Source organism: Primulina tabacum, chromosome 3 (assembly GCF_025594145.1).
Source record: "Primulina tabacum isolate GXHZ01 chromosome 3, ASM2559414v2, whole genome shotgun sequence".
Classification (NCBI taxonomy): domain Eukaryota; kingdom Viridiplantae; phylum Streptophyta; class Magnoliopsida; order Lamiales; family Gesneriaceae; genus Primulina; species Primulina tabacum.
Genome location: NC_134552.1, coordinates 551,194 through 573,973, shown reverse-complemented (window position 1 = coordinate 573,973; position 22,780 = coordinate 551,194). Strand labels below are relative to the sequence as shown.

General features: G+C 37.6%; 1 protein-coding gene across 1 annotated transcript; it reads left to right on the top strand.

Annotated features, from left to right (window-relative positions):
* Positions 1–15,971: 15,971 nt before the first annotated feature.
* Positions 15,972–19,573, top strand: LOC142538258 (uncharacterized). The gene is made up of 3 exons (XM_075643617.1): positions 15,972–18,390; positions 19,132–19,457; positions 19,568–19,573. Exons 1-3 carry the CDS (start codon positions 15,972–15,974, stop codon positions 19,571–19,573), a joined length of 2,751 nt encoding a protein of 916 aa, XP_075499732.1.
* Positions 19,574–22,780: the final 3,207 nt, after the last annotated feature.

Genomic DNA, 22,780 nt, shown 5'->3' with positions numbered 1-22,780 from the left:
ACAAATATCAATGCAATAAACTAAGTATGTGATTTAGGGAGACTCGAGTCAAACCTCACTCGAGTTGTGCAATCCCAACTCAACATTAGTTTATACCTTTCTTTCTGATACTCTGACTCTGTCGAAGTCTCGAACTCAAAGCATGTCAATACTCAATCTGACAATAACAATATTGAGGGTACGGTATCAATACACCACTCAATCAATACTGGATATAATCAGAATTCAATCAAATTCTGTTTCAACAATATGATGTCATCATTTCAATATATCCAGCACTACCATATCAGTCAGATATCAATTCTAACACCTCATAATCGATAACAATTCAATTCTGATATCCAATCTCAATCAACTCAACTCTGAAAATCATAACAATTCCATATGGTATCTATTCTTCAGTCCGGTTTCGATTATACGATGTCTAACATGTCAAGAACATCATATATGAATCATATCAGATTCTGACAATACCATAATTCCAGAACATATTAAAACGTAGCAAAACTTACGCCTAGTTGTAGCCTACGTCGATAGGAACTCAATACCGAAGTCGGATTCAAAATCGGACGGACGGATTTCTCACAAAAGGCGTAAGGATTTTCTTTCCCTTTCCTCGGCCCTTTCTCGATTCTTCACTCCTCCTTTTTCCTGAAGAATTCGTGCATATATATATATATATATATATATATACATACACTAACATGCAAGAAGGCAAATGGCACATTCTTCACGCAACACGTCTCGCGCTCGGGCGGTCGAGAATTACCGCTCGGGCGCTTGCTCGGCGCTCGGGCGGTTAAAACTTACCGCCCGGGCGCAGGAGGTTCTGTCCTCCACAATACCCATTGGCGCTCGGGCGGTCAAAAACTACCGCCCGGGCGCCACATCTTCTGTCCGAAGCACACTTTGTTGAACATTGGCGCTCAGGCGGTTACTTTCTACCGCTCGGGCGCCACTAGTTCTGTCCAAAACTTGTACCATTCATATGCTTTGCCCAATCTGGTCTCAAAATGGCCCGGCTATAATCACCTCAATTCTTAATCAATAATCTCAGATTAACAGAATCAAAATCTCGGGCATTATATTTCTCTAATCTCAATTCTGTCAATTAATCAACGTCTGATTCCAGTAATTAAGTCTCGGGCATTACAGAAACTGTCTAGAAATGATGTTGACAACACTCTCTACCGCAACATCATTGGTAGTAATTTATATCTAACTACTAGTCGCTCCGATATCATGTTCAGTGTGTGTCTGTGTGTCAGGTACCAAGAAAATTCTAAAATATCGCACTTAAAAGATGTTAAACGCATTCTAATATATATTGCATGTACTGTAGATTTAGGATTGTACTTACACGCAAGAGACCAACATAAATTTGGTAGGCTTTTTTGATGTTGACTGGGACCTAGATGATAGGAAGAGTACAATTGTCGGTTGTTTTTACCTAGGGAATAATCTAGTGTCATGGTACAATAGGAAGCAAAATTGTGTGTCTCTACCACTACTGAGTCTGAATATATGGCAGCTGGTAGTTGTTGTTCCCAACTTGTGTGGGTGAACCAAATGATTGAGGACTATGGCTTTTGCAGCGATATCATGATTATTTACTGTGATGATTCTAGTGCCACTGATATTTAAAAAATCAAGTCCAACACTTTCGAACAAAACACATTGACATAAGACACTACTTTATTCGAGATTTGGTTGAAAATGGTATAATTCGGATGGATTTTGGTGGGACTGAGAACCAACTGACTGATATATTGACGAAACCTTTAGATTTTGAGATATTTTTCAACCTTCAGAAGTCTCTCAGCTTGTGTGCTCAATGATCACTAACGTATGTTGTCTTGGGCATTGCAACACCTGTGACAACACCAAGCGTACATGATCGTTTATAGGATGCTAGATATATTGCATATTCACATTCATCTTGTTTTTTTTTGTAAATTCTAAACAGTGATGACAATTTCTGAAAGATACTCTCTGCTAAGTGTTCAAAATTCCAATTGAGTATTGAAGAGTGATTTATGCTCAATCTAAATCATCGAATAGTTGAGGATATTCATGGAATTCATGATCTCGTGTAATGTGAAAAAGTGACTTGAAAAATGTGAGCAACAAGGAGAAAAACAGAAAAGAGGAAAATAAAAATATAGCTTAGAAGAAAATGAAAAAGCTACCTAGAGGAGTCCATTGAAGACCGTTTTTCTAGTGTGGGGCTATCAATTCTAAGTCAAAATGGTAATAGAAAAGCTACCTAAAGTAGTCTATTGAAGACCGTTCGTCTAGTGTGTGAGCTACCATTTCTGAATCAAAGAAATTTCATGGAAGATTGACTCAAACTCAGAGGTATTGCCATTTAAGTGTTACCAACACCAAGTTCAGATATACCACAACTTGTACACTGCCTGATTTTTATAATAATTCATCATATTTTAAGGCATAATTAAGACATGCGTCATTTTTTGTGTGAATTAATCGTGGTAAGTAAAGTCTCAACTTCTAACCCATGACATTCGAAGAAAACCTTGATTTTCTTGATTTTGAATTAGAGTGGTTGCGTATACATCAGTGGGTTATATTAGATGTGGAATTATAACTAAATTAGTAGGATATCACTGCATTAATTTAAATTTATTTTACCATTGGATTAGGGTGAACATTGTGTTTAGCAAATTGAGTCCGTTCTAGAAAATTATTACCGTTACAGAAGAGATAAATCGATGAGAACTTTGTTTTTGTTAAGATTGAGAGTATATATATGTTTTTATCATTAAATGCTCGATTCATCACCTGTTAATTACTTTAAATTTTTCTCAAAAATCTTCTTTGATCTCCTTTCTCTCCTGGTGATATATTGTGTTTAATTGTTGGTATTATCTGTAATTTTCGCTTAAATCTTTCGGATGGCTGAAACCGGATACGACCCTCAGGATATTCGAAGCGAAATGGCTACAAGTGCTGGTGTTTCACCCTGTGTGACAACACCGCCTACAGAACATTCCACTGACAGTCTACGGCAGATAGTTGCGGTCACATAGGACATGATTCCTCTTGAAACCATTGCCCCTAGAGAACCGGGAAATGAAATAGATGTTGATAATCCACCAAATTTCGAAGAACTGAATCGTGATTTCCCTGTTTCTCCACAACCCAGACGTTCAAAAAGACAGGGGGGGTGTGACCCAAATTTTGTGCCCTCCGAGAATTTTCGAGCCTCCTCTTCTACCTCAAATCTTTTGGATCCTGATTTCTTATCCGAAGATGACTTCGATGATGAAGACTTTGAATTGGTCGCAAGACCTAAACCTACTGTTGCAGCAAAGAACACAACAACATCCTCCACTGTTGTTTGATCTTTCTCCGCAAAAGAGCCAAACGATGTCTCAGGACCTAGTGATCATGTTGTCTCTTTTGATGATGAACTATCCTTGGCTGAGTTTCTTTCTCGCCTAAAAGAAGAAAAAAGGGAAAAAAGTCACCTCTGATGACGATGAACCTGATGAGGAGATGATACGAGAGTTTGATGACAAGCGACCAGAGTCGTATCACAATTCCTCTTATGAATCTGACTTTGAATAAGAAGAACACAATCATGATGATGAATCCGAAAGAACTGATGGTTATGAGAGAGAATCCAATGCTGATGTTGCTGTGGATGTTGAATCCAATGTTGTCAATATTGAAGACAACATTGACTCTGAGGACTATGAAGTGAGCCAGTCCTTCTCAGAGAAGTTATATTCTAAAGATGATTTAGCCTTATGGCCTCTATACATCAATAGAGAATTTATAGAATAAATAAATATTGATGTGGAGCTTATGGACAACAGAATCTGAATGTCTTCTTCCGAGATCGAGAGATGTTTGCCACTGTGAGCACTGCAATTCCATATGCCAGAAGACCTGTTATGAAGTTCTACTGCAATCTTTTATCTGGTGTTGTAAATGCAAGATCTGTGAAGTTTTGTAGGGTGTCTGTCCGTGACATGATTTTTAGCTTTAATCCCAAGGTGATTAATGCTTTCTACAATACCCTTGCAGAAGATGAAGACGAGGAAGCAACACCTGGCTTCAACCTTATTGCTGCTATCCTCACTGCCTGTTTAATCAATGTCTTCCCAGACCACCCTAAAAGGTTTTCTGCGGCGAATCTGACTTCTTTTTATTTTGTGTTGCACAAGAATGCCATTCGGAATTGGATGTCTTCGACCAACACCACGGTGGTTACCAAACCACAGGCCATATAGTTCTTTATAGGATTGGTACTGGGAGTACCACTTTCAATTTTGGTCGTTTGTTGCTTCGTATTGTGCTACAGTTTGCCGATTGTTGATTTAAATCCACTAAATTGCCGTTTTCGTCATTGATTTATGGGATATTGGAATCCCAAGGCTTTATGAAGGACGTTGATGAAGAATTCACTGAGATAGAAGGCCAACTGAAGATTGCACCGCCATACTTTAAGGGGAACCGGAAGGTCGATCTCGCCTGGATTACCTCTGGTATTACCCAGGATGTTGACAACACGGGTGCGTCAACATCTGGAACCACACTAGGAGTCGCTGAATCTGTTTCGAAGGAGACACACTCTGAGTATATGATGCTTTATACCACCCACATTCAAGCCCAAATCGACTTTGGCAGCCAACAGATTCGGAATGCTCGAGAGACTATTGCCTTCTATGAAGCCCAAGTGGCTGATTACGAATTTCTTTTGGAAGTCGGCATACATTCTGGTAAAAAAAAGGGAGTAGTTCCAAAAATGAAAATGAAAATGAAAATGGATAATGGTGATGCTGAAGCGACTAGAGCTGACGATACTGACGAGCTTACAGATAGAGATGAAGATCAAGAATAGATGAATAAGCTCCGTCATCTGTGATACTTGATGTGCTTTAGATGTTTTAATGCGGGTGTAATATCTGTTAGCATTCCAGTAATATGAATTTTTTTCTTATGTCTTCAAGTGTTCTAGGTTCGTGTTGACAACACTGTCAACAACACCAACCTCACAACACTGCGCCAACGTAGTAAATTCAGGGGGAGACGAACTTTAATTCAGGAGGAGATAAACTCTAACTCAGGGAGAGCTTAACTGAATGCTGAGATAATCAAGATAATCATTTCTTGATGTTAAGTCCAGAAAGACAAAAAGAGAGAGATTGAAAGGAGTATCTTATTATTTATTTATTTTTTCGGTTGTATGGAAATATTATATATAGAGTTTTGCATTTCTGTACTAACAATATTTGTTTTTAATTTGGTATTTATCTCCTAGATATTGTATCTTTGATTAAAAGAGTTTTATTCCTAATAAAACAAATGAAACTCTTGTTTCCATCAATTGTAGGACTCTTTTATGGAATAAACTCTAAGTCAAGTAAAGAGTATAACTATAGAGAACATGGACGGCCGCTGTGTGTGGTTTTTGGTGAGAAGAAAAACGAAGTGCTAAAAGCTTTTGAGCAGAAGAATTTTGGTGATAAACTCATCGTTTTCCTGTGTTGCCAACTGGTGTTGAAGACACTCGAAGAACAACACTTGTGTGAAGTGTTGGTTTGAGAGTTCTTTGTGATTATTGTTTTAATTAAGAAACATAATAACTTGCATCTGTGATTTGATTTGGGTTATTTTAGATGCAATTTGTTTCCTTGGGTTGTCAAGGAATGCAGTTTTTATACGTGTTACTAGTTTTGGATTTTGTAAATGATTTACAAGTTTTCTGGTGATTATTTTGACATGAGGCATTGTACAAGTAAATACTTGTATATAATTTATTTCATCCTATTCTGGTTATTAAAGTTTATGCTTGTAATAAATACTACATTCCCCTGCATGTTGTGAACATGTATTGTCAATACCGATGCACAACACTAAAATTTGATACACGCAAATTAATTTGTTTTTGAATTTTTATGTTAAACAACCCTTTCACAACTTAATGATTTATTTGAACTGTAATGTTAGAAATCTTATGTTTGGTTTGGACAAGTACTTATAAAACATTTTTATAAAAATATTTTTTTACAAAAGTTTTATAAAAATGTTTTAAAAGTTGTTTTAAGACTAAATTAATATGCTTTGGACAACTAATTATCTATAAAAATGCTTTTATAGTTAAAAATAATCAAAAACGTGTTTTTACGACTATTTTATCAAAAAACTTTTAATTGTAATTTATTTTTTATCATTTTTTTCTTGTTTCCGATTTGTTACATGTTTGACCGATTTTTTTTTTTTTTTTTTTCGAAAACAAAAAAAACATATGTTAGTTATTCTTTACAAAGAATAATTGGAGAACAATTTTTAATATTTTTTTTCATAAATTTTATACAAAAATCTTGTCCAAACACATATTTTTCTAATTTTTTTTCCACTTATAAAACATTAAAAACGTCTTTAATCACTTGTCCAAATATTTCAAATCCATGACCTTAATTAATCCGTTAGATTTGATCGGATGCGCTTGGATTTCATGGATTTTGAAGCAGTCTCATCCTATTCTAGCCTATTTACATATGAATATGATGAAGTTTAAATTGTTATACAATTAGTCATACACCAAATTCTTCAACCAAATCCAAATCATTCCATTCTAGAGTAACCTAAAACTAGCCCTTCATTCCCTACGTACCACCTCTTGTAGTACTCTTTAAAATAGCACCAATAATGTTGTCGGAAAATAATGAAGTTTAACAGTAAATGAGCACAAGGGCTGAATGAAATTTTGTTAGGCGAGTGATCACTCTCGTGCATTTTAATTAATGGATGAAAAATCCAGAATTCATTGATTAAAATTGGGAACTAAAGTAAGCACGTTATTGAAGTAAGGAGAACATCTACTAATGAGTCTAATTCAAAGTTAGATAGAATATAACCCATATATGAAGGGGTTGGATATGAATAATGTTAGATGTTATTTCTGGTTATCTTTATTTTTTAGATTATTTGTCAAGAAAATTTAAATATTGAGCCTTTTGGAGATAATAAGATAATTGCAGAGGATAAATATTTGAATATGTTTAGTGATGTGTTGAAGATATGTTGAAGATATCGGATAACAGTATCATGAAAGATATAGTGCAAGATTTAAAAATATAATGTATATCTTGGAAATGATCATGTCTTTAATAAAATAAGAGTTTTATTTCATTTTGAAGATTGACGAGGGTGGCCATGTGTGCCAAGGGAGGTTGATGTGCTTTCATTGTCGAATATATTTTAGAGTATTTTGTTGATTGTTTCTTATTGTTTTATGCACTATATTCATTCAGATATTCTTCGGGAGAAGAAACTGAGTTATCGGGAGACATTGATATTTTTTGCATAGATCATACTTTATGTTGTGAATTTTTCAGGTTGGTTGGGTGCTAAATTAACGAGCTAGCCAAAACGGAACTGTCCATTCTAATGCCGCGACATGCTTCTGACAGTACCACATTTATCATTATGTTTTGAGAGCTTTTCAATTGCTGACAGTACACATATACTCTGAGCCTCGTGATTCATTCCCCAGGAGAGGAAGATGAAATTATCGAGATAAAACAATCCGCAATTTAGAAAAGAGTTCGGTCAAAACGGAGTTGAAGACGAGTGATGTTCGATTAGTGAAATCTACTGAATCTATTCATCATAGAGACGTCATTAGAAAAGAAAATAGTATATTTTTTTATAAGTCCTTGTATTATTGTAATTGTTTATATTTAGCGGATTTGTTTGATAGTTGGACGTGATCCATAGATATAGGTCTTTTGGACCGAACCACGTTAAAATTGTCAGTGTTCTTATTTTTTCTTTTGGTTTTATATTTTTCAATTGAGCTAGTTATGAAAAGTAAGCAAAAGAATAGAAAATCGGATAAAAAATATATAATATTTTACCCGAAAACAACAGAATTTGAGCCCCTTTTAATCTTTATTCTTATTTCTTCAGTTCATAATCAATAAAATCTGCCTACAAATATGTAATGCCTGAAGTAAATATCACAATTTGTTGATTTAGTAATCATTTGATATTACTAAATACTTAACGATTTTTAAAGAGGGAAATATGACATATTTTGGTCATATGAAGTCCAAATGATTTGAAATTTGGATATAACATAGAACACTGAAAGATATAGAAGTTTCATGTTTTGAGTTTTGAAAAATTTGATCATTTGACTGGTCCAAAGAAATATACCGGTGCTAAAATGTTAAATATTATATTATATTATTTTATTAATATAATATAATATTTGATTTTAAAAAACTTTTAAAAAAAGAAAACAATGAATCGGTGGAATTCATATTGAACAGAGATAGCAACGAAGCCAGAGAAATAACAGAGGGTTTTGAGATTTTCTTTTCGATCTTGTGATTTATCGATTTATCTAATCGACTAACCGACTTCAGTTTTGGGATCGTTGACACGAGATCTTCGATTTGAGGTATAAATTTTATATTTTGGTGATGTTTGAAATTCGTCGATTTCTGGAATAAATCCAATAAATTGTTAAATCATACTGAAATTGAAGACTGTTGAGTAGTGTATGATTTTAACGAAGTAGAGAAGATTATTGTGTTGTTGTTTTGAATTATTCCTAATTTATTATAATTAGGGATTTTTAATCATTGATTGAGATTGGAGAGTTGTTTGTCAGTTGTTATTAATTCTGATTATATATTCGAATCTACGAAGTATAGGCTACACGTTGATATAAAGTTTTCGTAATTTGACGGATGTTATAAAATAGCCTATTATTTGAAGTTAAATTAATTAGGGTGTATTTGATAATAGTATCGTGATTTAAATACACCACAATATTAAATTGTTGAACAATACAAATTTATAATCGAGTTTTATATTTTGTTGAATTAATTGTTGTTGGGGTATTTGATGTTATATATTGAGGCTGTTATAACTGTGTTGATACGGAGACAATGATCTGATAATTATTGTTGAATTATTTAGATACATCACAAGCCTCAGGATCAAAGAAATAGCTAGATTGTATATATACTCGATTATCAGGTACGTGTTGACGTACGAGCATATGTTGTTATTGTTTAGTATTGATGAATACTATTGTGTTGAACGACGATAAATCACTGGATTTGGGTGATTTGATATTATATTTGTTGTTTATTATTGTTGATGTTGTTGGTTATCGTTGTTGGGAGACGTCTCGTTGATGTTGTTCGTTCAACGATATTTCTGTCGCCGGTGTTGGGGTGCGACGTATCGTTGATGTTGTTATTCGTTGACGATATTGCTGTCGCCGGTGTTGGGGTGCGACGTATCGTCGATGTTGTTGTTCGTTCGACGATATTGCTGTCGCCGGTGTTGGGGTGCGACGTATCGTCGATGTTGTTGCATTGTGATGTTGTTGAGGTTGTTGTTGGCTGATTGTCCAGAAACGGCAAAGGGGGTATTTCTATTATGATTTCAGTTATATTTTATGTTGTTAATATAACTGTTATGTATTACGATGATGATTGTTGTATATGCTCACCCTTTGAGGGCTGTTTCTGTTGGGCATGTTACAGGACTATGCGTGAGACAGGATAGTGGTGAAGGACTAGGTGTGTCTAGTCAAACAGTCTTGTAGTTGATAGTAGATAGAGACAATATAGCTTATTGTCTTATTTGAGTTGTATGTGTGTATTTATTATACTGTTTCTGCTACACTGACGTAGATAGTGTGGTGATTGCACTTTTTTGTTTTATATGCATTATATTATTACGTCGTCGAAAAGAAAAAATTTTATGCATATGACGTCACATGTTGCATGATTACGTGGCGAGGTTTGGGGCGCCACATTTGGTGGTATCAGAGCATATGTTAGATGTCTGAGATGGTTAAGAGTTGGGTTTGTGATGAGGGAGTTGGATGACTATATTATCTGCGTGTGTCTGTGCATTTGACTTGTTATTGATGATTTCTCGATATGATTGATTGTTCTTTAGTTGCGTGTACTTTCGTGCGAAAGGTGTGATGATGATTGCTGGATTGTAATTGTTAAATGTTATGATTAACAATTTGATTTCCGGTGATGGCAGCTAGAGAACAGGTACATCCACACGAGGAAACAGACGAGGTTGACAGTGGATTTGGACAGATAAATCTATTGCCACCTCCTCCTATGGGACATGCACCAGCAGATCAGCCTTTATTGCCTGGTGAGTTGACTTTGGCACAGTTCAGCAGTTATCTTCCTCCGAGATTTGATAGTTCTGAGACCGGTGAGCGAGCAGAGGAGTGGATTGAGAGGATAGAGCAGATATTTGTGGCTGCACCGTGTGCTAGGTCTGCTTGGTTACGATTGGCTACATTTCAGCTTTCGCGGAATGTACTATTGTGGTGGCAGATGACTGAGGTCGGATTGAGAGCTCAGGGCCGTATTGTTGATTGGGATGTGTTTCGGTCTCGTTTTCTTGATAAATATTTTTCTATAGCAGCCAGACAAAAGAAAGAGAAAGAATTTGAGGATTTGAGACAGGGTAGTATGTCTGTTGCTGAGTATGAGACTCGATATTCTGCATTGTTGAAATATGTGCCACGTATTGCTACGAATGTTCATGCTAAGATGAGGCATTTCTTGAAAGGGTTGAAGTTAGAGTTACTTGATCGTGTGCAATCAAACAACCCGGTATCATTTGAGGATGCAGTGACGAGGGCTGAGATGGCTGAGTTAGTTATGCAGGAGTATGGGTCTCAGGGACGATTATCAGAGCCGACTAGGGAGTCATTGCGACCTCAGGGACAGTCTTTTAAATATCAGAAGGGTTCATCTTCTTCTTCAGCATCATCTCGGAAGCGTCGATTTGATTCACGACGTGTTGAGAGTCGTGGGGGCAGTTCTCAGTCTGTTCAGGGGCAGAGAGGAGAGTCCAGAGCAGTGAGATGTTATCGTTGTGGGGGACCTCATCTGATCAGAGAGTGTACACAGACCGAGATCACCTGTTTTGAGTGTGGCGGTGTTGGTCATCTGGCGAGACAGTGTCCTAGTCGTGAGGGACAGCGAGAGCCTAGGAGTGCTAGAGGTAGATCCTCAGAGAGAGGAGGACGACAGCCTCAGCAGTTTACACCACGACCTTCTGGAGGACAGTCACGTATGCAGGGAGCTGGTCCGCCTCAAGCACAGGTGTATGCTTTGACACGAGAGCAGGCAGAGGAGGCACGAGAGGAGATGATAGCGGGTAAGTGTTATTTATGTTCTTATCCTGCTTATATTCTTGTTGATACTGGTGCCTCGCATACTTTTATATCGAAGAGGTTTGTGGTTGAGCTTCATATGCGCTCGTCTCCATTGTCTATGCCTCTTTCTGTTTCGACACCTTCTGGAGTTGATATATCAGTTGTATCTATGATATCAGATGGTATTATTTCTTATGAGGGCTATGAGCTGAGATCTGATATGATTATTCTAGAGATGACTGATTTTGATTGTATTGTGGGAATTAACGTGTTGAGGAGATATTGTGCGACAGTTGATTGTTATCAGCGGGTGGTATATTTTTATACAGATGAGAAAGAGCGTTGGACATTTTATGGGAAGGGTTCTCGTCCCCGTGTTCCGTTGGTATCTGCCATCCGGATGTCTCGGTTATTGGAGCATGGGCATGAGGGTTATCTTATTTATGCTGTAGATGTGACAGAAAAGAAGAAGGAGGTGGGAATAGAGGAGATACCTATAGTTGCTGAGTTTGCCGATGTATTTCCTGATTAGATTCCAGGCTTCCCACCAGCCCGTGAGGTGGAGTTTGGGATCGAGTTGATGCCAGATACTTCCCCTATTTCTCGTACTCCTTACAGAATGGCACCAGCAGAGTTGAGAGAGTTGAAAGCCCAGTTGCAGGACTTGCTGGACAAGGGATACATTCGCCCTAGTGTATCACCTTGGGGTGCACCAGTCTTATTTGTGAGAAAGAAAGATGGAACGATGCGGCTTTGTATTGACTATCGACAGCTGAATAAGGTAACGATTAAGAATAAATATCCCCTCCCTCGTATTGATGATTTGTTTGATCTGTTGCAGGGAACCTCGGTATATTCGAAGATTGATTTGAGATCAGGATATCATCAAATACGAGTTAGAGAGGAGGATATCCAGAAGACAGCATTCAGGACCAGATATGGGCATTATGAGTTTTTGGTTATGCCGTTTGGGTTGACGAATGCTCCAGCTGTGTTCATGAGTTTGATGAATAGGGTATTTCAACCTTATCTCGATCGATTTGTTATTGTGTTTATTGATGATATATTGATATATTCCAGGAGTGAGGCTGAGCATGCAGGGCATTTGCGTTCAGTGTTACAGGTGTTGCGAGATAGACAGTTGTATGCCAAACTCAGTAAGTGTGAGTTTTGGTTGGATCGAGTGGTCTTCTTGGGTCATGTTATATCGAGAGATGGGATTTCTGTTGATCCAACGAAGGTCGAAGCCGTGTTACAGTGGTCTGCACCTACATCTGTACCTGAGATTCGTAGTTTCTTGGGTTTAGCAGGTTATTATCGTCGATTTATCGAGGGATTTTCAAAGATTGCTAGGCCTTTGACACAGTTGACTCAGAAAGGTGTGCGATTTCAGTGGTCTGAAGCATGTGAAAGGAGTTTTCAGGAGTTGAAGCACCGACTGACGACTGCACTGGTGTTATCAATTCCTACAGAAAATGAGAGGTTTGTTGTTTATACTGATGCATCATTACATGGTTTGGGATGTGTTTTGATGCAGGATCGACATGTTGTGGCATATGCCTCGAGACAGCTGAAACCACACGAAACAAGGTACCCTGTGCATGACTTGGAGTTGGCAGCCATTATCTTTGCCTTGAAGATATGGCGACACTATTTATATGGTACCTCGTTTACGATTTATACTGATCATAAGAGCTTGAGATTTTTGTTTACCCAGACAGAGTTGAATATGAGACAGAGACGATGGTTAGATTTGCTGAAGGATTATGATTGTGAGATTGAATATCATCCTGGTCGAGCCAATCTTACAGCTGATGCATTGAGCCGTAAAGTGAGTTGTACTGCAAAGGATGTGAGTCGTTTATCAGCTATGATGATGTCTTGTTGTTCCTTGGGATATGATTTTGATATCTCGACGACTCCTATCCAGGTATCTACCTTATTAGCTGAACCTGATATATATGGTTGTATTCGTGATGCACAGATGACAGACGAGAGAGTTCAGCGATGGAGGGAGTTAGTTTCTCAGAAACAAGATACTCGTTTTAGAGTGGCTGATGATGGCAGTTTGAGGATGAATGATAGATGATAGTTCCTGATATATCTGAGTTGCGCCAGGGCCTGTTGCGGCGTGCACATTGTAGTCGATATTCTATCCACCCTGGTGGCAAGAAGATGTATAAGGATCTACGCTCTCAGTTTTGGTGGAAGGGAATGAAACGTGATGTGATTGATTTTGTACGTCGATGTCTTAATTGTCAACAGATCAAAGCTGAGAGGAGAAGGCCGGGAGGTGAATTGAGGAGTTTAGAAGTGCCGACTTGGAAATGGGAGCACATATCGATGGATTTTGTGACTCATTTGCCAAGAAGCACTGGAACTATTGATGCTATTTGGGTGATTGTTGATCGATTGATGAAAGTTGCACATTTTATACCCTATAGCATGAGTAGTACGTACTTGACAATGGCACAGTTGTATATACGAGAGATTGTACGGTTGCATGGGATTCCAGTGTCTATTATTTCTGATAGAGATCCTCGATTTACTTCTCATTTTTGGGAAGGATTGCAGACTGCGATGGGGACAGAGTTGAGATTGAGTACAGCTTATCATCCCTAGATAGATGGTCAGACTGAGCGTACTATTCAGACGCTGGAGGATATGTTGCGTGCGTATGTTATGGATTTTAAATCTGTTTGGCAGTCATCTATTCCATTGGTAGAGTTTGCGTATAACAATAGTTATCAGAGTAGTATTCAGATGGCTCCATTTGAGGCATTGTACGGGAGACGTTGTAGATCTCCGTTATACTGGGATGATGTTGATCGAGCTGCAGTTACCGGTCCTTATATGATTCATGAGATGGAACAGAAAGTAAAGTTGATACAGCAACGATTGAAAGCAGCTCAAGATAGACAGGCCGCCTATGCCAATAAAAGACGAAGAGCCTTAGAGTTTCAGCAGGGAGATCGAGTATTTTTGAAAGTTTCACCTTTTCGTGGCACTGTGCGATTTGGTATAAAAGGAAAGTTGGCACCGAGGTATGTTGGTCCGTATGAGATATTGCAGCGGATAGGCACTTTGGCTTACCGATTGGCTCTACCTCCATCTTTATCTGGTATTCATGATGTGTTTCATGTATCGATGTTGCGGAAGTATGAGCCGGATCCTTCACACGTGTTGGATATTTCTGAGGTTCAGTTAGATCCTGACGTGTCTTATGTTGAGAGACCAGTTTGTATTTTGGATCGATCTGAACGGAAGCTTCGTAGTAAGCTTATACCGATGGTGAAGGTTCAGTGGGAACATAGAGGTGTCGAAGAGGCCACTTGGGAGACAGAGCGGCATATGAGGGAGCTCTACCCCTACTTATTCTGATGGTATGACGTATCTTTTATTTGTGCATGTTATTACTGTTGTTGATTAATTTCGAGGTCGAAATTCACTTAAGGGGGGTAGAAATGTAATGCCTGAAGTAAATATCACAATTTGTTGATTTAGTAATGTGATATTACTAAATACTTGACGATTTTTAAAGAGGGAAATATGACATATTTTGGTCATATGAAGTCCAAATGATTTGAAATTTGGATATAACATAGAACACTGAAAGATATAGAAGTTTCATGTTTTGAGTTTTGAAAAATTTGATCATTTGACTGGTCCAAAGAAATATACCGGTGTTAAAATGTTAAATATTATATTATATTATATTATATTATTTTATTAATATAATATAATATTTTATTTTAAAAAAAATTTTTAAAAAAAGAAAACATTGAATCGGTGGAATTCATATTGAATTCCACCGAACTGTTCCAAATAAAGGAACAGAGATAGCAACGAAGCCAGAGAAATAATAACAGAGGGTTTTGAGATTTTCTTTTCGATCTTGTGATTTATCGATTTATCTAATCGACTAACCGACTTCAGTTTTGGGATCGTTGACACGAGGTCTTCGATTTGAGGTATAAATTTTATATTTTGGTGATGTTTGAAATTCGTCGATTTCTGGAATAAATCCAATAAATTGTTAAATCATACTGAAATTGAAGATTGTTGAGTAGTGTATGATTTTAACGAAGTAGAGAAGATTATTGTGTTGTTGTTTTGAATTATTCCTAATTTATTATAATTAGGGATTTTTAATCATTGGATTGAGATTGGAGAGTTGTTTGTCAGTTGTTATTAATTCTGATTATATATTCGGAATCTACGAAGTATAGGCTACACGCTGATATAAAGTTTTCGTAATTTGACGGATGTTATAAAATAGCCTATTATTTGAAGTTAAATTAATTAGGGTGTATTTGATGATAGTATTGTGATTTAAATACACCACAATATTAAATTGTTGAACAATACAAATTTATAATCGAGTTTTATATTTTGTTGAATTAATTGTTGTTGGGCTATTTGATGTTATATATTGAGGATGTTATAACTGTGTTGATACAGAGACAATGATCTGATAATTATTGTTGAATTATTTAGATACATCACAAGCCTCTATACTTGTGCATAATTTACATCTCGTATCTCGTATTATTATCATTATTCCAGCTACGTGTAGGTGTGTTAAAATCATAATTTCCGCTGCATGTTGTCGTGGGTGTTACAACACCTACGCACAACACCTACATTCTGATACACACAACACTCACTCTCAACTCACACATACACTGTGGAAACAGAACTTTCAATTGGTATCAGAGCTTCCACTTGACGCTACTAAGTGAGATTTTGTTTTGTTTTGTATTCAGAGTGAAAAGGAATTATGGAAGGATCAACAAATACTGTTTTTAGGCCTCCCGTGTTGGATGGATCAAACTATGCATTGTGGAAAGTAAAGATGAGGGTTTTTATTAAATTCATTGAAGAAAGAGCTTGGCAACGTGTACTTGATGGTTGGAGTCCACCAAAACTCGAGGATGCTGATGGAGACACACGGCTCAAACCTGAAAGTACATGGACTGTCGATGAAGTGCAAACTTCAAACTTTAATTCCAAGGCTCTCAATGCTATATTTTCATCTGTTGACACAAGGATGTTTAATTTAATCACCACTTGTGTATGCGCCAAAGATGCTTGGGAGATACTCCAGAAGCACTGTGAAGGATCCGCAAGTGTGCGTAAAACTAGGCTAAGGATGGTGACATCAAAGTTCGAAAGTTTGAGAATGGAGGACAAGGAGTCTATTCTTGAGTATGATAGCCGGTTGAGACAACTTTCTAATGAAGCTCACAGTCTTGGAGATCCCATGTCCAATGAAAGATTGGTGAACAAAGTTTTAAGATCTCTACCTGAGAAATTTAATGTCAAAGTTTGTGCAATTGAAGAATCTAAAGACACTTCAACAATCAACCTGGATGAATTAATGAGTTCCCTCAGAACTTTTGAGATGAATCTTGATTTACAAAAGAAGGATAAAGGGAAGACAATAGCCCTTGAAGTTTCAACTGACTCTTATGATGAAATCCTTCAAATATCTAAAGAACTGAATGAATCTGATTTAGGTGAAGATTCTATCTCTCTAATTACTAAAAAATTCGGTGATTACTTGAAGAAAATGAGAGAAAAGAAGAAAATTGGACAAAAATCTGTGTTGCCCAATATCACCACTTTTGCAAAAGCTCAAAAGTTAACTCCTATGAAAGGACAATTTCGACCAAAAACTGAATTGCAAATCCAATCAAATGTCAGAAATTTGGACTCAGTACAATGCAGAGAGTGTTCTGGATTTGGACACTATGCCAATGAGTGTGCCAATCGACTTCGAAGAAACAAAGGCATGGCTGTCACTTTGAGTGATGAAGAGTCTGATGATGATCAAGGATCAAGTGAATCTGAAAATCACACATCGTTATCTTCTGTGATCAAGGAAAAACGCTCAATGCAAATCAATCCTTTGGGTGTTGCCACAGGTGTTGCAATACCTGGCCGCAACACCTCTTCGAATTCAGTATGTCTTAAATCTACAACCCTTGCGGAGGCAAGTCAGTCTGAAACTCAAGAGGTAGATGATGATGAAGTCACTCTAGAAAGTGTGCAGACGATGTACGAAGAATTATATGAAGACTGGATCAAAAGAACTAAAGGAAATGCAATTCTCTCCAAAGAGAATGCTGAGTTAAAGTCACAAATTTCACGACTTGAAGTAATCTTAAGCAAGAAAGATTTGGAATTATGCAAAGTCAAAGAGAAACTTGGAGAAGCAACTCAGATTCTTGCCAAGATGAATTCAAGTTCATCCAAACTTGATTCACTTTTGATAATTGGACAAAATGACAAAGCTGGACTTGGTTATCCGAACAGTCTGTTCGAAATTGGAGAATCTTCCAATACTGAGAGAAAACCAACTGTTTTTGTCAAAGAAAGTGTTGAAACCTCAAATGCTACACAAACTGAAAAAGGTGCTCCATCTAAAAGGCAAATATCTACCAAGAAGTCCAAATCCAGAAAACGCCACTTTATCTGCCACTATTGTTTTAGACCTGGTCATATCAAACCCTACTGCTTTAAACTGAGAGATGATTACAAGAGATGGGAATCAGAACAGGTGTTGCCACAGGTGTTGTATAACACCCGACGCAACACTGCCAACAGAAAACCGACGGTAAAAAGGGTTTGGGTACCAAAGGCTAAGATTCAATGTTCCGTTATTTATACTTCATTAAAGACTAACATTGCAGGAATATGGTACTTTGACAGTGGCTGTTCGCGCCACATGACAGGTTCTAAAGACCATTTGATTGACTATGTTGAACTGAGGAGTGGTCATGTGACATATGGTGGTGGTGCTAAAGGAAGAATTGCTGGCAAAGGAACCTTGAATGTTGATGGACTGCCTAATCTACACAATGTGCTTTATGTCGAAGGGCTTAACTCAAACTTAATAAGCATAAGTCAACTTTGTGATGACGGTTTGCATGTTAAGTTTGATAAAGACAATTGTGAAGTGTTTGATAATTCTAATACTCGTATTTTGACAGGTACAAGGTCTGCTGATAATTGCTATCAACTTGGAGAAGACTTAGTATGCAATCATTCAAAGGTGAGTGAATTAAACTTGTGGCATCAAAAATTGGGACATGCAAACTTCAAGACATTAAAGAACCTTGGTAAGTACGATGCTGTGAGAGGTATGCCTAATTTATCCTCTGGAATTCCGTATGTTTGTGGTGCATGTCAAAAGGGTAAGCAAACACGTGTTCCCCATCAAGTGTTGCAACACTTTGGGACAACACGGTGTCTTGAACTCTTGCACATGGATCTTATGGGTCCAATGGAAGTGGAAAGTCTTGGAGGTAAGAAGTATTCATGCGTTTGTGTGGATGATTTCTCTCGCTTTACTTGGGTAAGATTTCTTAGAGAAAAATCCGATACATTTGATGTTTTCAAGAAATTACATGCTAAGATTACTAATCTACATAATCTGAGGGTTGGTAAGATAAGGACTGACCATGGTAAAGAATTTGAAAACTCACACTTTATATCATTTTGTGAAAAGAGAGGGATAACTCATGAATTTTCGGCCCCTAAGACTCCTCAACAAAATGAAATAGCCGAAAGGAAGAATAGGACACTGCAAGAAATGGCTAGGGTCATGTTAAGTTGAAAGAATATTTCCAAGAGATTTTGGGCCGAGGCCTTGAACACAGCATGTCATATTTCAAATCGTGTGTACTTAAGGAGTGGTTCTACTATGACATCCTATGAAATCATCATAGGAAAGAGGCCGAACCTTAAGTATTTTCATGTCTTTGGATGTGTATGTTATGTTTTGAATGACCGAGACCATCTTGCAAAATTTGACTCTAAAAGTGGCAAATGTTTATTCGTTGGTTATTCATCTAATAGTCGTGTCTATCGCGTGTATAATCTGAGAACAAGAACGACTATGGAGTCTATTAACGTTGTTTTTGATGATCTTGCAGATCTAACGGGAAAAACAATCGAGGATGATATTGATGGGCTGTTGAACGAAAGTGAGACACTGCCTAACACAGATGTTGCACCCGGTGTTGTAACACCGGAGACAACACCTGCACTGGCAGAATCAAATGATGAACTAGGAAAGTATACTGAGAATGATGACAGTGTAACCAATGAAGAGATTGATATTCCCAGCAAGGTTCAGAAAAATCATCAATCATCTCAGATCATTGGAGAAACATTTGGAGGAATGCAAACGAGAAGAAAGGAGAAGGTAGACTATCGCAAAATGATGGGACTAGTATGCATGACTTCCGTATACTCTCAAGTAAGTCACTCTTGTTTTGTTTCACTCATGGAACCCAAAAATATAAATGAAGCCTTAAAAGATGAATTTTGGGTTGATGCAATGCATGAGGAACTTGAACAATTTGTTAGGAATGATGTGTGAGATTTGGTTCCCAGACCCGATAATGTGAATGTTATTGGAACCAAATGGATCTTTAAAAACAAAACTGATGAATCTGGAATTGTTGTGAGAAATAAAGCTAGGCTAGTGGCTCAAGGGTATACTCAAATTGAAGGAATTTATTTTGATGAAACGTTTGCCCCTGTTTCCCGGATTGAATCGGTTAGACTTTTACTTGCTATTGCATGTTACATGGACATAAAATTATAACAAATGGATGTGAAAAGTGCCTTTTTGAATGGCATCTTGAAAGAAGAAGCTTATGTAAGCCAACCTAAAGGATTTGAAGATCCACACCACCCGAACCATGTCTACAAGTTGAAGAAAGCACTCTATGGACTTAAACAAGCTCCAAGAGCATGGTATGGAAGGCTTACTGAATATCTGCTTGACTTAGGCTTCAAAAGAGGTGAGGTTGATAAAACCCTTTTTATTCAAAAATCGAAGCATGATATTCTTGTGTGTCAAATTTATGTGTATGACATCATTTTTGGTGCTTCTTCTCAAAAGCATGTTGATGAATTTGTTAAATGCATGTCTACCACATTTGAAATGAGCATGGTAGGAGAATTAAGTTTCTTTCCTGGATTGCAAATTAAACAAATGCATGATGATATCTTTCTATGTCAATCCAAGTATGCCAAGAATTTGGTGAAGAAATTCTCTACTGAGAACACTAAGCACATGAAAACACCAATGGGGTCGACTGAAAAATTGTCCAAAGACGATGTTGCGGCAGGTGTTGACAACACCCAGTATCGCAGCATCATAGGCAGTCTTCTTTACTTAAGTGCAAGTCGTCCCGACATCATGTTTAGTGTTTGTTTGTGTGCTAGGTACCAGGCTGATCCTAAAGTCACTCATCTAAAGGCTGTCAAAAGAATTTTGCGATATATATCTGGAACAGTTGACTTAGGTTTATGGTACACCAAAGAAACAAACACCAATTTAGTGGGCTTTAGTGATGCTGACTGGGCTGGAAACTTAGATGATAGGAAAAGTACCACGGGTGGGTGTTTTTATCTTGGTAACAATTTGGTGTCATGGTATAGTAAAAAGCAAAATTGTGTATCTCTGTCCACTGCTGAATCTGAATATGTTGCAGCTGCTAGCTGTTGTTCACAACTTTTGTGGATGAATCAAATGATTAAAGACTATGGTTTCAAAAGTGACACCTTAATTGTATACTGTGACAATTCAAGTGCAATTGATATTTCAAAAAATCCAGTACAACACTCTCGAACGAAACACATAGACATTAGACATCATTTTATTCGAGATTTGGTTGATAATGGTACAATTCGAATGGAATTTGTTGGAACTGAGAACCAACTGGCTGATATCTTTACAAAACCATTGGATTTTGAGAGATTTTCCAATCTTAGGAAGTCTCTCAGCTTGTGTACACAATGATCACTCACGGATGTTGTCCTCGGTGTTACAACACCTGTGGACAACACCCAGCATGCATGTGCATTTTATTTTTAGGATGCTAGACATATTGCATACATCCTGCTTTGTGTGAAGCCTGTACAAGTGTAGGATTCTGAATGGCGTGCTCTCAGTTGTGAATCAAACTTTCCATCAATATTCTCCAAAGAATGGTGTGTGCTCAATCTAAGTCATAAAGCTGTTGAGGATGATCGTGTACCACATGATCTTGTCCAATGTAGATAATGACTTAGAAAATTCTTGAGCAATATGGTGAAAAATAGAAAAGAGAATAAAATAGAACAAAAAAAATGTTTAGAAAAAAATGGAAAAAGCTACCTAGAGGAGTCCAATGAAGACCGTTCTTCTAGTGTGGGAGCTACCACTTCTAAGTCAAAATACAGATGGAAAAAGCTACCTAGAGGAGTCCTATGAAGACCGTTCTTCTAGAGTGGGAGCTACCATGTCTGAATTAAAAAATGTTCAAGAAAATTTGAGTCCAACTTGTGAGTGTTGCCAAGAGGTGTTGCCAACACCTAAGTACAGACTGATCACAGTTTGATCACATGCGTGTGCATTTCATTTTTGATCATACTTTAGGCATAAATTTAAGTCATTCATACTGCTGTTATGTGAATTCATCATGACCAGTGGGCTATCAGTTTTTAATTCATGAAATATGAAGAAAACCCTAACCGACTTAATTTTGAAATTTCTTGATTTCTAACTGTTTGTGGGGTTAATTCGACGTGGTGTTTTATCCTGCCTGATTTCTTGAAATAATGATGGCACTGTTTCAGAAAGTTACCGTTGGGTGAGAGTAAAAATTGAGTTGAAAAGGTGCTGAAGTTGCGGCTCAACAGAATGTTACCGTTGGAGAGGTGTGCTTAAATATTTAGGGATAAATAAGGAACAACTTTACGGCTTACTATTTTCCCTCATATTCTAAAATCTCTCCTACCCTAACTATTTGTTTTCTTTTTCACGCAAAAGTATCTGTGTTCTTCGTAAATTTCTGTCTTCTTCGAACTTCCCTACTTTTCTATTCTCTATTTCGCAGATGGCTGGCTTTGATCCTCAAGACATTAGGAGTGAAATGGCTGCGAGCATGGGCGACAAATCACCTGACACAACACCCAAAGCCGCAACCGATGTTGTGGGCATGGAAATTGTGGGTGTACCAGAAGAACCAATCCCGCTGGAAATGATCGCTCCTGGTGAACCTGGGAACGAAATCACTGTCGAGAATCCCCCAAATTTTGAGGCCGTGAATAGAGCCTTTCCCCCTGCTCCTATGCGCCGTAAGTCAAAGAGTCAAGCAGGGTTCGATCCTGACTTTGTCCATACCAAGAAACCAAGGGCATCCACCGTCCCATTTATTCTGGACCCTGATTTCTCATCTGGAGACGACTCCAATGATGACGATTTTGAGTTGGTGGCTCGCCCCAAACCAACTGTTGCTGCTAAGGAATCTGGTTCTACTTCTGGTAGTCTAAAGCCAAACCCATTCACGGATTCTCATGAAGCTGCAGAAGAACAATCTCCTGGTGAACCTGAAGATGATGAACAATCTTTGGCAGAGTTTCTTGCTCAGCTCAAAGAAGATAAGGCCGCCCGAAAACAAATGGCTAAGGAGAATGAACCTGACTCAGAAATCATGAAGGAATTCGAGCAAAACCGGCCTGATGCCTCTGATGACTCCTCCTCATCGTCTGTATCTGACTTTGAATCTGAGGAACAAGGTGATGATG